The sequence below is a fragment of the Amphibalanus amphitrite genome, unplaced genomic scaffold, assembly GCF_019059575.1.
Source record: "Amphibalanus amphitrite isolate SeventyFive unplaced genomic scaffold, NRLGWU_Aamphi_draft 000503F_arrow, whole genome shotgun sequence".
NCBI lineage: Eukaryota > Metazoa > Arthropoda > Thecostraca > Balanomorpha > Balanidae > Amphibalanus > Amphibalanus amphitrite.
In genome coordinates this window covers 172,494-186,715 of record NW_024881997.1, presented here as the reverse complement: position 1 = coordinate 186,715, position 14,222 = coordinate 172,494, and the positions used below count along the sequence as shown (strand labels likewise).

The following is a 14,222-nucleotide window of genomic DNA, read 5'->3' as shown; positions in this document are numbered from 1 at the left end:
GGCGGTGTTTCATGGGACGCTGCTACCACGCTGCTATCAAATTGCGCGAGCTGACGTCACACTTGTGGTAGTGTTGGAGCAATGGGCCTGTTGATGTTTCCATGGAAACCCAATTTGACACGTGTAAAAGCGGCGTGCTGCTATCACCGGTGAAACAGGGCCCTGTGCTGCCCCAACTTCGACTCATGCCAAATACAGAATAATGGCTGCTTCCAAATTCCATCTACTAGCTTATGAATGTGAAAAAACATTCGCATACCATCAATCAAATACTATAATGCTCTTTTTAAACCCATGAGCCAGTACTGGGGTCCGCAGGAACGGGACCTTTCAACTGATGAGGGCCTACTAACACAGAGCCTCAGCTGTGAGTCGGGAAAGACCAAGACGATGACATTCCGTGCCTCAGGTAGGATGGCCTTCTGGGCCAGAGCTACAAGTCCAGTCCAGAGCACAACTCGCAAATGCACTCTGCCGGGAGCATGGCCATTGGACTGCCCAAACGCGCGCGTTGTTAAGACTAGTTTATTTACATTTTACGCCGAAGTGGCTACAAGCGCCAGTGCACAGTTTGCGCCAGTCCGACCGACTCGCTGCAGGGCGGCCAGCACATGAGGGCGACCCGCCGGCGGCCGGCACGCACTTCAGAGCGGACTCCCCGCTCCGCTTGTTGCCAGTTGTACTTGCATTCGTTGCCGGGTCAAAGATCTACAAAAATAGCGCAGCCTATGCGGTTAGTTGCTGGCGAGGGGCACGAGACGAAGGCGGAACGGCAGGCGGCGCTGTCGGCGGCCGCGGAGGGCTCCGTCAGTCCGGTCACTGCTACCCCTCCCAGCGTCATACAGAGGCGGCGGCGGCAGCACGTCACACCGGCAGGACGGGGCCGGCGCGTAGGCATTAGACAGGCAGATACGGTGATTAGGTCGGTTAGATGCTGCTGTGACACGCAGTGGCCGGCTCTAGCTCGCGGGGTGACCCGGCTGCGCGGTGCACTCCCGGCGGCCCGGCGCCACTGGCGGCCTCTCGGCGGCCACGGCACCGCGCGAGTGTTCGCGAGGAAGCGACTGCGTGGCTCACCTAACCCTCAGTAAGCCGGTCGGGGTGACACCGGTCCCTTTGAGACTGTCGCTGTGCTTTGGAGAGCGTGGCACAGCTACACGATCAGACCCGGCAGAGTTCGTCCCTCAGTCCGTCTGACTAGCCCGTTAGCTACACTCCGGCACCACGGCTCCGCACAGTCACTGCGGCCTCTGCCGCCACGCTACAAGGCACTCGGTCGCGGCGCGGCGGTCGCGCCGCCACTCAGGGAAGCACAGTCTCACTCACACACACCTCATTCAACCAGCACGTAACACGAATTATATCAGTCACACGGCGTCAAAAAATCACACAGTTTCAGCACCACCGGTTCAGTCGCACCCCGCGTCAAATACCACCGCGTTCGGCTCTGCTCGAACGCGCGCACCAGTAATAGTATAGATTAAAATTTCAACAACGCACTGCGCGGCGGGGCAGCCGCGTGCAATAACGACATTAAACATAGATTGTGCGCCCAGCGGCGCATGCCACTGCGCGCGGCGCGGTGCGGCGCTCGCTCGCGAAGCGACAAACGCCCAGTTCAGCTCAAAGAAGGGCGGTGGGCGCCGGCTCGCCTACCGCCACCCGCCGGTGAGCTTGTGGAAGAGCTCGTGGTCGAGCGTCTGGCTCGAGTCCTTGGAGCGCACCTGCAGGAAGATGTAGCCGCCGATGAACTCGTGCACCACCTTGCAGTCGGAGGAGAGGCACTCGAAGACGACGCTCTCCTCGTCGAACTGCACCATCATGTGCCGCACCTCCCAGTTGACGTTCCACGCCTGCCAAACAGACACGGAGGGACGGGGGTTAGACAAACGGACGCCGTGAAACGGGGGCATAGCACGTGCAATCCTGGAACCTCTAACGGTACGATTACGAATGATTACCTACTAAACAGTATTCAGTTATTTTCCTGTGATTATTTCGACACGGTATGTTTAGAAAACAAATGTACCACGATTAATTTGATCTTTGGCGATACGCAATCGTCCTTGTAGACCGATCCTTTCGAAAGGCACACACTATGAAGTATGCTATGATTTAATCGCGGTCCACGACTGTGCTATAATGTGAAATCGGCAGAATATCTCCGCCGTCCACTGGTCCCGCACCTTCATGGTGTTGTAGCGCCAGGTCTTGAGGTGTCCGCCGTTCAGGTCCATCCGCATCAGCCGGTTGAAGGCGATGCCGAGCAGCTCCTCCCGCTTGGCCTTGAGGAACTTCACCACGAAGTAGGTGATGCCGAACTCTGGCAGCGCCTTCCACGACTTGATGTAGTTCATCTTGGACTCGATCAGGTTGCAGTTAACCACGTTGGCGTGTGCCTCCAGAATCCGCTGGTGCAGCTGTAGAGGGCACGGGGTCATACGTCACAGACCGTACACAGATGTCGGGTCTGTGGGGCTTACACAGACGGATACACAGTCAGATGGTCAGTGGTTAGGCTATGTTGGTGTGGGAGCTACAACACGTCATAATACAGGCTCGGAGAGTGTATTTAATCATCCGTAAACGCATCCGTTTACACATCCTATAAAAACTGCTATTGCCATGGGTCATTGCGTGTGAAAAAGGGCCATTTTTGTGGATGGGACTGGCAGTGGTACTGGATGGCGAGTCAAGAAGGCTCTGAGAGGCTACTGCTCCGAATCGCCGCAAGCTGCTAAATCTCGCTATGCTGCTATCGCTGTCGCTTTTTGTTCTGGATTCGCTGCAAACGTCACAATAGCTTCACTCTCCAAACCACTCGGATCACTGGTAAAATGGGGGCACACTGGAGGCAAACTGGCGGTCGGGGAGGCAGTACTCTGCTGCCAAGGCAACAGTAAGGGCAGGTGGCTAAGCGTCAGGTCCGGCATGTTTCGGGTGGCCGACCTGAATATAACCCAGGTAAACACAAGCAAACACACCCAAACCCACAGCGGCCGATGGATCCAGGGCACGCCCATTATAGAACTCATTCATTGACCATTTTCAATGGAGAAAATTCATATCATTGCACAAGGGCCATTCCAATAGTCTGAATGAATCAGAGACACGCAATGACCTGGATCCACCGGCTATCCCTTTCTGGCCAAACGCCCTATCCCCAGCTCTCAGCCCGTCCCCAGCCACACGTCATCCCGACCCCAGCCACACGCCTGTCGCCTTTACCGACTCCTGTCGCCTGCAGCCCTGACACGAGCCTCCCTGGGGAGACAGAGCGCTGCCGCTGATACAGGGACAGCTCACGGATCATAGCACGGTCAAGTTAAATACGGAGAACGGCCGTCGAGGTTCTGTTCTCGGCGCGCATACATAACTACCAGACCAGATATGAGAGAAAGGAATGGAAGTAGCACCTAAATGAGAATACATGCATAAAATACAACGGATTAGTTATATCAAAGTGACGGTAGTTGGCTGATGCAAAGTGGAGAAAGAAACGCTATCAAGATAAAAAAAAATACTGCTACGAGGCAAATAACCATTCGAACATGAGATAAGAGAAGTGCGGTTGGAACCCAGGAACAATAGAAATTAGCACACTCATGCATCGCCGTATTTGGATTGGAGCCTGTCAGAAGTTTGTACAGCGCATAATCACTCGTACGGCGTACCTCCCTTGCTCATCATTTCACCCCTCTGGCCATTCACCGTTCATCTCTATCGCCCCTCTGCCCTCAGTCCACTCGCTCACCTTGCTCTTCAGTTTTTTGATGAAGCGCGGTGGCACGTAGTCCTCGGGACTGATCTCCAGGCTCTGCGGGTTGATGGCGGGCGCCGGCGCCGGCCGCTGCATCGCCAGGAAGTCGAGGATGCTGCGCACCTCCTGGTCGTACGAGGCGTCCGCCATGGTCTTGCCCTTGGCTCCGAGCCGGCAGGCGGCCATCCAGCGAGCGTACTGCTGCTCCTGTGGGCAGACAGGGGAGGACAGAGGTGAGGGGGTGCTGCTCCCTGAGGGCTGTCAGAGGAGCGCGGAAGTGAAGGGGTGATCCACGGGGTGCTGGGAGTTGGGCTCAATGACCAGGTGGACAATTGGTAGCTGCAGGACGAAGTCCATTCATTCATTTTGACCGAATAATCGCTTGCGCATCAATCAGTACCCCCGACGACAACTCTATCGTTTTTAAAGTTATCAAACCATTTTTTTCTCAGCTCATATAAACATACAAACATGAACAGATATAAAAAAAGATTCATTCCGCGTGGCACCCATAAACCATTAATTCTAGCCAGGCCAGCGTCTCTACAATCAATCATCGTTACAAACACACATATCGTGTATATCTGTCACGGAAACGTTTAAATCAGCGGGCTGGCCATGCTATATCAAATACATCATCAACCCCGTGTCACTCATAGACGGAGCAGAGCCGTCGGTCGCGCGCCGCTGTGAGATTAGGCAGGGCCAGCTGGCAGCGTGCAATCCAAACAGAGCACCTTCCAACGGCAACAAATAGACGGACGGCTCAGCCGCCGGCCGACCGACCGCCGCCCCTCGGGGTTTCCGTGGTTGCAGGTCAGAGAGAGCAGCTTTAACTGTCACCTTGCATACCGCAGGAATGCAGACGGCATCAAACAGTCGGTTTGAAACCGAAAACCCGTACAGAAGTAAAATGAAGAAGAACTGAGTGCAACGTCTCCCTCTTAGTTTTTAAATGGGTAGCACTTGTTGCAGCCAAATAAAGATAAAAAATGATTTTGAAAGGAAAAAAGATTCAAAAGATTCACAAATTCATGGTCCTGATAAGCACTTTTTAACGAATAATTTATAATTAAGATTTAAGAACCTGCGGAACAGTTTGGAGGGCAGTGTTACCGTTATTGACCGTACGTACCGAGTCGCATCTGATGATCATGTCGGACATGCCCTCTGGGGACGGCACCTCCAGCTTGATGCCGAACTTGCTGCTGGCGAGGACCACGTCCGGGGTGACCTCGCAGCCCTTCAGGTTCACCTGCGAGAGGAGGGTGGAAAGGCCGGTCAGGTCAGGTCCCTCGCTGTGCGGCGTCCTACAGGCCGGCGTAGATACAGCATGAGAGACTGTCATTTGGAGACATCTCGTCATTACCGTTTGACACCACATATCTTACAGCACCTCTGTGCCAAACTGAACTTCAATCGTCCGTCGACTGAAGTCGAACTCATACTTCGTCAACTCCTAATTTCTCAGATCAGATGCCAGGCCCTCATTTCTCGAACCCAGACACCACCAGGCACCAGCGGATAGCCGAATGTGCCGCATAATCCGCTTAGACCTGAACCCACACCCAAAACTCTGAGCGAAATCCCCAACAGCCGGACCGCTGATAGTCAGTCAGCAGCCCCATGGCCGCTGACTGCGGGGGGCCGGAGTCTTACCCTGAAGGCCGGCTCCTGCCCAACGTCGTCGCGGGCCTTGTACAGGTACAGCATCAGATCCTTACATACGAACCAGTACCGCTTATAGCCCTTCAGCGTGAACTTCTTGGGCCTGAAACAGCGGGACTATGTCAGGAGAGTGAATAAAAGCGGTCACGGAGTTGGGGCATGCCGTGCGGTGCGAAAGGAAGGAACGGTGTGCCACAGCACAGTACTTGGAGGCACGAACTCCACAGTCAACGTACGTTGTACAGAGTAGTAAACAATGGGCACGTGCCCATCTCTCGAGAAAGAAACATAAGGAAACTGCCTGGCAAAGGCAACATCTATGGCAAAGCTGTTACTAGCCCAACAGCAAATCTGCATAAACATACAATGACGGTAGTTGTTCGTGCTAAAATCACCGCGAGAACACCTTATGAATAAAGCAATGGATCGAGCTATTACTGGTGTTAATTTCCACACCAGTTCTCCGAGACACTGCACCGCGCCAGTATAGGTGCGATATAACGAACGTGCTGGATGGTAAACCCAGAACTCAGAACTAGCGGGACGGTGTAACGCTCGACGTTCGTGATAAAACACAGGATCATGACCCGTGAAATATCAGGTGTATGATGGTCATAAGATCCACCGGATAGAGACAAGTCGTGCCTCGTTACAGCACATTTAAATGGTTCAGTTATCACCCCGACAAGTCCTGTTCCTACCCCGACTGGTATCGAACACCCATAACCTCATTATGCGCAAGGCCGTGTCACCTAATAAAGCGTTGCTCTTGCTCACCTGAAGAAGCGCAGGTAGTCGGAGAGCTCGGGGATCTGGGTGATGTCGCCGTTGCCGTTGACGTGCGACCCCTCCAGCTTCACCTGCAGGTCGTTGAGCGCTGAGTCGATGTCGTCAGCGCCCATGGACGAGTCGTTCAGCTCCGGCTGCGGCTGACTGCTCTGGAGGTTCACCTGGAGCTGGGAACGGGCGGGGGAGCATGGTCAGGGGGCTGGGGACGAGCGGGGGAGCAAACGGTCTGAGGGCTGGGGACGGGCTGCGTCATACACGGTCAGAAACATTATAGATGAAGCTCAGTGAACTGGGCATCACCGTCTCTCTAACTCGCCCAGACCCTTCGACCCTTGAGTTAGGTGAGGGCGATCTTAAATACAGTCTTACACTCCTGGACAGCAGACGGCCACGATCCCACAGGAACACATCACATACTGGCAACACACTATGACGGTCAGGGCGACAGTCCTACCTACCTGCAGACCTACGCTACAAACACACAAAACACACTGGTGTGTGGTGTGTCGGCTGTGACAGCAGCGGTCCTACCTGGAGCCCGGCGAAGAGCAGCATCTCCTCCTCTGTGCAGTCGATCTCCTCGTTCAGGATCTGCCACTTGGCCTGCTCATATAGCATGTTAATGCGCACCGCGTCATACTTGGGGTCCAGGTCGTAGAAGCTGTAAAACTTGAAGCGCAGCAGCAGTGTGTCGAACTCGCGGATACCCTGCTCCATGATGGACAGCGACGAGTCCAGCCATCTGGGATACAAAGGGAGGAATTAAGAAGGCTGGAAGGATAACTCAGAACGCCGACACACGAACACGTATTGGCAAATGGACAATGTGAGATACATATAAAAGCGTAGGAAGCACATTACTTAGAAATACATCTAACATGTCTGTCTGATACCCCGAATGACGAAAATTCAGCACAGCAAAAGTAATATTTAAGCTATTCAATAAACGTTCATGCCAGCACAGCCCTAAGCTGTCCATAGCTACACCCAAGACTCACAAGAGGTCAACGCTGTTATTTTGTACCATCCGGTATGCAGTTTATGGCCAGTAACGTTCCACTCCCAACTCTCAACAACAAACACTTGAGCCCGGACGCTGCCCGCACTCTCCACTCCTTTGGACCTACACAGGCCGGCCAGTCACGAGGACAGCAGACCATGTGATCGACCGAAACTATTGTTACATCAGCCGTATCTCGGGACGCGGGATGGGAGGGGATGGGTAGTGACTAGCACGCCGTGATGCAGCAGAGGCTTTAGGGACTGGTTTCTGTCAGCTACAACACTGCATTGGGCATGCGAGGTGCCGGGGAGGGGAGGAGAGGGTCCAGTGGGTGCGCGAGGTTCACTGCAAACAGGCAATAACACGGGCAGTCGCTAGCATGAGTCACCACTGGGGTAAACCACAAGTGGCCATAAAATAAAACCATCTCCAGGCGAAAGCATCAACATACAGTGGACCAGCACAAACGAAAAGGAGGCAAGTCGTTGACTGCAGTTTCATAACCTTCCAACATTTTTTTTCTCGTCACTGCTCCGTCTCACACTCAACGAGTACTTCCGTACCAAGTGTATCCTTCGGCCTTCACACCTTCTCGCCTGTACCTCACGCCCTCCACAGCTCATCCCCCATACCCTAGGCCCTAGCCCCCCCCCCCGCCGTCACCACTGAAGACAGAATACTCACGCGACGTTCATGCGCGCCCTCTCGAGCAGCGAGTGCGGGTGCACCATGAGGCGGCGCGCCTGCACGGCCGGCACGATGGGGCTGTGTGTCAGGCCCGAGTCGAGGCTGTCCAGGCTGCTCATGGTGACGTTGTGTGCCGGAGAACCCGGTCCGCCCAGCGTGCTGTTCATGGTGCTGTACGGAGAGTGGGAGGCGTTCGAGCGCCATGTGCCGCTCTGGAGACAGAACACAGGGCATGGGTCAGGTCACGGGCGGGTCGTGATTGGGGTACAGGTCACGCTCGATTCACAAGTTAGAGCCAGGTCATTGCGGAACATGTTTAATACACAAAACATCGAGGTCGAACAATATCACTGCAGAAGCGCTTAACATCAACAACAACCTGTTGGGATGAGTATACCCAAGCCCCGGACACGCTTCAAGGACTCGCCCCATTCACAATCCCGAGCAGAAAGCAAGACACCCTAGAGACTAAGCTGGGCACCCTTAGCTGGAAACCGGACGGACACAACGTATCACGCCGCCCAAAACAGTCACATCTCCCGCCAGGTACCTTGGCCCCTGCAGAGGTCAGGCTTGTCGGTCACTGCAGAGGTCAGGCTCCGCCGCGGGGAGCGCCAGCGGCAGGCCCGGTTCAAGGCCAAATCCTGACGGCAGATCGAAGCCCCAGCGCCGGACAAAAGAAGCGGGCGTCGTCCCCCGAGTGTGGAGCACGCGCTGCCGAGCGGGCGGCCCGGCGGCGCGGCCTGCTACGGCCCGAGACGTGCCGGCTCAGCGGCGGGCGCCGGTACGAGAGGCTCCTAATGTGCGACACGGACGGACGAGCACGTTCGGTGCGGTCCTGGCATGCCGAGAGACGCCGTCGGACATACAGACCACCACGGCGACCTCGGAAGGCAGCGCTCTGAGCACGCACCTGATAGCGAAGTACGTTAGTAACGAGATCGGTGAATTAATATCTAAGAACATTCCTCTCCCCTGAGTCATGTTATGTCTACATTCTTGATCTTACGAATAATGCACAGCCAATCACCGAGCTATTAGTAAGCGACATTTATGGCCATTTCCAACAGCAACGAGGAAATCACTACCGCTGGGTTATCATCAGACATCAGGCGCCTTACATCAGATTCTGAAGCGGACGAAGCTGCTACGCCGCGCGGATCAGGCGCACATACACATACGCACGGTTCGGAGTAACCACGCCGTATCGGCTCGGCGATAATTGTACGATAGCGGTGCGTCGAGATGGCTCGTCCGACCACTTCGGTCCGACTGAATGGAGCCAGAGGCGAGATAAGTACCGCCTGCGCCGCGGATGGAGCATTACGGGCCGGGCGGAGCGCCTCAGTGCGACGCAGAACGTCGAGACCGTGTGATCGTTAGACACTCAGTCGGCACATGTCTGGAACGCGCCACCGTATACTAGCGTCATACCATACCGTATACCAGACAACATTTCTCGCATTCCTTTGAAAGCAGAGGCGCGATCCAGCTTATAAGTTGGATATTCATATATGAATACCCCGGACGGCCGCTGAGGCTCACGAAGGGGTAGAAATTCAGAGACGTAGCTCATGAATACCGATTGGAGCTGAGACTGATTGGTGGAGGCCAATTGGTCGGTGTGTGCCCTGGGGATCTGTCGGAACAGTCGGTCTTTGCTCCATCACCGCAGTCGCCGGCAGCGGCGCCTCTGACAACCCGTTACCGCCGAGAACCATGGAGCTCCTAGCGAGCCGGAGAGCGTTCGGTCATTCGCCGCCCTCAGGTGTTGCGCGCCCACACGCATCACGAACCGACGCTCTCAGCCAACAGTCACGTGGACGCCAAACTGGCCCGTCGACCGTCGATCCATGGAGGCTGGTTACCAACGCAGATCAGTTGGCGCTCCACCCGCTGTTGCTAGAGCAGATCGACCTCGACGCTCTAAGCCCCTGTCCACTGGCGCACCGCCTATCGTCCATTCGACGCCCATTGAAGTCGGATGAATAATTCAGCGGACGGGGGCGCCAGGGGTGTGCGGACCGGACCGCGGTCACGGCGACCGGCATCAATCACAGGTGCCGCCGCCGCCGCCGCCCGGTGATGACGGCCGAACGCGCCGGGCCAGCGGGACTGGCAGAGAGCGCCGGTCGGCACGCTAATGCCTCAATAACGACCCCGAGCCGGCTGATCGGTCAGCCCGCCGCCGCGCATGTTAATGTGCCGTAAAAGGTAAGTGGGCCCGCGAGAAAATCACCATGACTGGGGCATACTGGAGCTGTAATTTGAGAACATTTTCATTATTTACTTCACTATCATTACATCAAAGGGAGGGTATGAAAATTAGCCACTCGACCTTCCATCAGATCATAAGTGGGAAAATAAGAATGGACAAAATTAGTTTGACCGCACTTCCTCACTACCGGCTCCCATCATACATTGGGTTTATCAGCAGTTGTTTATCCGCTTTTTTTTTGCCCGGAACGGTGTCCATCCTGATCTTTGCCGCAGACACTTCAGGTGCCCCATTCCATGGCTCGGATCGATATTTCCCATTTGTTTCTGCCCAGGAGCGATGTGTTTAGGCACATACTTCTTACCAAAGTTCAGAGTGCCCAAGATTTTCAGAGCTCACTTTTCAGCCCCAGATCGATGCATATCCCCCCTTTTCTGCCTCAGTGCACTGACCCCCCCCCCCGCCCAAGACCGGTGTATATTACCCCTTTACGTCCCCAGTGCAGCGCGACCCGATTCCCCGCCCGGAGCGTTGCACCCATCCGTCCGTCGGGTCACCCTGCCGTCGTCGCCGCCGTTAGCCGCCGATGGGCCCGGTGACGCCGGCGGCGAATAGATCTGGGGCACACCAATAAACAGGCCGGCACCGCGTCCACAATGGGCTTAGTGAGCCGCGGCCGCCGACCCCGCTCCTCCACCGGTACCGCCATCAGGCGGGGCGGGGCAGGAGGGGTTCCACACCGCGCCGGAAACAGCTCCTGCAGCGACCCTGAGCTTTAGACCCGTTTTTGCGTCACTTCAAACAGACTCCCCGCGACCTTTGCGAGATATAAACATCACACGGGCGCGGCTGTGACGTTACGCATGCAGTGGCCCGTTTTGGCCAGATGTCTGCCGTGACGGAGCCCATCCCAGACGCCCGTCATCCGGCCCTCCTGATCAGAGCTAATTACATAAGCCGAGCTGGCGTGTTCTCCGCACTGCCCCTGGTGTACAGCATTAGCCTAATCAAACACAAGGCTCAGGTTGCAGCTGCGCCATAACTATAAGGGTGGCTGCTCTGTTGACAAAATAAACCACCCATGTAACGCCATCCTCCGGCGTCCTACGGAACCATGGCAGGACCAGGCGTTATGAGAGCTCAGCCGCTCACTAAGACGGCTGAGAAGCTGATCTGGGAACAGCGAGCATGCTCCAGAAACCCTGTAGCTTTACGCGAGACTGCGACTGCCTGGAAGCGGGAAATCCATAAGCTGAGACTCTGGAGGATGGGGGCAATGACCGGGTTCACCTTCAACCCTGCACGGCCCCGAGGCCCGAGGGGCTCCATGCGACAAATGACGGCCCCAAGTCGTCCCCCATGCGACAAACGTAAACAGGTGGTGCAGCGCGGCGCATACTGGATGGAACGGCGACGACGGACGACCAGTCAGCAACTGCTGCAGCGCCGACACGGAGACGAAGACATGGACGACGGACGAACGTAGAGACGGCACACCCGCAACGACTCAAGAGTCGCCCATCACAGCCGGACAAAGCCACCCGTCGGCCGCAGCGGGGCGGAGAGCACGAGCGTGCCGCCCGCATTCAGCGCCGCTGCGGACCACCCCGCACGGGTCGCCAGCGCCGACCACCCGACAGCGAACCCCAAACACGCGCAGCACGTGCGCCGCCCAAAACAAGCACGGCGTCCTCCCGGCGCAGAAGCGGACAGGCACGGCCAGTGGCGGCCGGCGGCTAGGCTACCTACTCCGGTGGGCGCGAACGGCGACCGTGGTGTCGAGGGCAGGCTGTGGTCCCAGGGCGGGCTCGGCACGGCTGTTGGCGAGGGCAGTGGCCGCTGCTGGCAGCGCGCGGTGGCGTCACCGGATGACATCATCACGGCCACCCTACACGGCTAACACACACACACACACACAGGCGCACACAGCTGCACAACACAGTGATGAATTACAGACAAGGAGGACGCTTTCTGCAAGGAGCAGCATGTTTATTTAACGTCCGCGAAATGAGATTAGCGACTCCATCTGCAAATACTAATAACTCAATGAAAAAGTAGGCGCAAAAAGAAAAATCAGGCAACATCATGGTCAGCAAGCGAAAAGAAAGGAAATTTAATGGCAAAACAAATCAAACAACACACAGAACAAACAGCAAACAGTCATCAAACACTGGTCATGCAACACTACCACAGTGTGCAGTGTAATTATCGCAATGGACGCTCCCCGCTCCCCACTGGCCGCGGCGGCGACCGCCGTCCAAGGCCAGGCCTGTTTACAGCTGGCGTCACTCGCCAGCGGACCGAGGCACCGCCCTTGCAGCAGCCCGGGCTGATGCAAATGGAAGCAGCAGCGGCCTGCCGGCCGGTCGGCCGGGGTTTTCCCGGAACCACCGACCTGGCAGAGCGTCCCCGTGCCAGAGGCGGCCTCAGAGGCCCGAGCCCACCCTGAGAGCAGAGGCGGCCGACGCCAGAGCGGCGAAACCAGTGCCACCCGGCAGCTTCGACCGCAGGCAAAGTGAATGATGGATCACCGACGTTTTAGGGCGTGCCCCGAGCTGACGTCACGCTTCATGATTACAGCGGCGTTCGCTCGCCAAACTCAGCAGCGATCGAGACAAAGACGGCTGCCAGCGAGGTCGGCACTCACGTCATCGCCGCGGCACGCCGCAAATGCGGGGGAAGCAGAAACTTTCACACAGACAGGTAAACATGTTGCGCAATGACATGCATTCAGCCAAGTGTCTTTCCTGAAGTGAAATGCGCATCAACCTTACTAAACAGCCGAGTAGATGAGCATTGAACAGTGCCATTTGCAACAGGAGAAACCGAGTTCCATGACTTATGACGACATATCCCCACCGATCACGGCTTGGGTGCTGGAACCAGCGGGGTTGCATCGCGTATCACGCCGCATCAGCCGCGCTGAGAACTGGGTGAAATCGCGCCGCAAAGTGGGGTGCATCCGAGCCGCCGACCCCTAACCAAAGGCCGCGGTGGTGCCGCCCCCGAGCGCAGCTCACACGCCGAACCGCAGCCGACCGGGTCGTGCCCCGCTGTCTGGGTTACATTCCACACTCGGCAGCCCGGCCCCATGCAACCGGAGCGGCCGGTGCGGCCCCAACTGCGCCGTCCCGGAGCGTTCCGGGCCCGGGCGGCACCGCGCCATACGGCAACGCGACGGGCCGGGACTCACTGGCGCTACCAGGCTGGCCACTGCGACCAGCGGCGTCAGCATGCTGCGTAGGGCCGCTGAGCTGCTTTGTGCAGTGCTATATGATCCGCGCACTAAGCAGCGCTGAGCTATTCACTGCGCACACCATGCTCTCAATTCAGCAGCATCAAATTCAACGAGTGACCTCCTACCCCTCCCCCCTACTTCCGCCATCGGTTTGACATGAATGCCACGGGCCCACGGCCCACGACCTGGCCTGCAACGACGCAGGCCTGTTCTCGGAGCCTCACAAAGGCAGGTGGAGACAATCGACACCCCTGCACGACACAACACTACACGACACAGCACCTACATCGGCCCGACACGACCCAGAGTGCCCACATGCTGAGCTCTGCAGAGGGGTCGGTCGGGGGCGCGAGGCGACCGGCTATTCTGCTGACGGAGTCGGGCGACAGGACAGGTCTGGTGACCACAACTCGTGGGTTTGAACAGCGAGGAAGGCTGGGTTATACCGGTGTTTGTGGCGGAGGATGGTGCCGGGCGGGGGAGGGCGGAGAGCAGAGGGAGTAGGGGGCGGAGGGCGGATCGGGATGCCACCTGCCGTCTGTCCATCACAGCGATAAGTGGACGGCCACAGGCCGATACCCTGCGGTCTAATTCGGACGGCTACCGGCCCGGGCTTGGCCAGACGTCAAGCATATGTTCGTCACTGCTGCTAAGCGACACAGGTGCCCAGGGGGTCAGTCGCGGTCGGAGAAAAGGGACAGCTGCATCCTGACGCAATCCCCATACTGATCAACAGATGACGTCACGACACTGACCTGTGTCCTCGACTCAGTGTCGAGCGCTGATGAAATCAGATACAGCGACTCGACAACCCCGCCCTAGAGCACTGACGACTTGTCCCACTTACACAAAACAGAGC

At 56.8% G+C, this 14,222-nt stretch overlaps 1 protein-coding gene across 4 annotated transcripts in view; it reads right to left on the bottom strand.

Moving 5' to 3' along the window:
• Positions 1-511: 511 nt before the first annotated feature.
• LOC122392846 (unc-112-related protein-like) overlaps positions 512-14,222 on the bottom strand; it is a 46,511-nt gene continuing 32,800 nt past the window's right edge. The window contains exons 5-14 of one of the 4 annotated variants that reach the window (XM_043388167.1): positions 11,875-11,964; positions 7,905-8,119; positions 6,749-6,959; positions 6,206-6,384; positions 5,420-5,531; positions 4,896-5,015; positions 3,755-3,967; positions 3,229-3,264; positions 2,187-2,420; positions 512-1,853 (exon numbers count right to left, since the gene is read on the bottom strand). In XM_043388167.1, coding sequence (XP_043244102.1) covers positions 1,653-1,853; positions 2,187-2,420; positions 3,229-3,264; positions 3,755-3,967; positions 4,896-5,015; positions 5,420-5,531; positions 6,206-6,384; positions 6,749-6,959; positions 7,905-8,119; positions 11,875-11,964 — 1,611 coding nt within the window. In that variant the 3' untranslated portion in view covers positions 512-1,652. The remainder of the gene's footprint in view (positions 1,854-2,186; positions 2,421-3,228; positions 3,265-3,754; positions 3,968-4,895; positions 5,016-5,419; positions 5,532-6,205; positions 6,385-6,748; positions 6,960-7,904; positions 8,120-11,874; positions 11,965-14,222) is intronic. The other 3 variants (XM_043388168.1, XM_043388169.1, XM_043388170.1) reach the window with 3 other exon arrangements.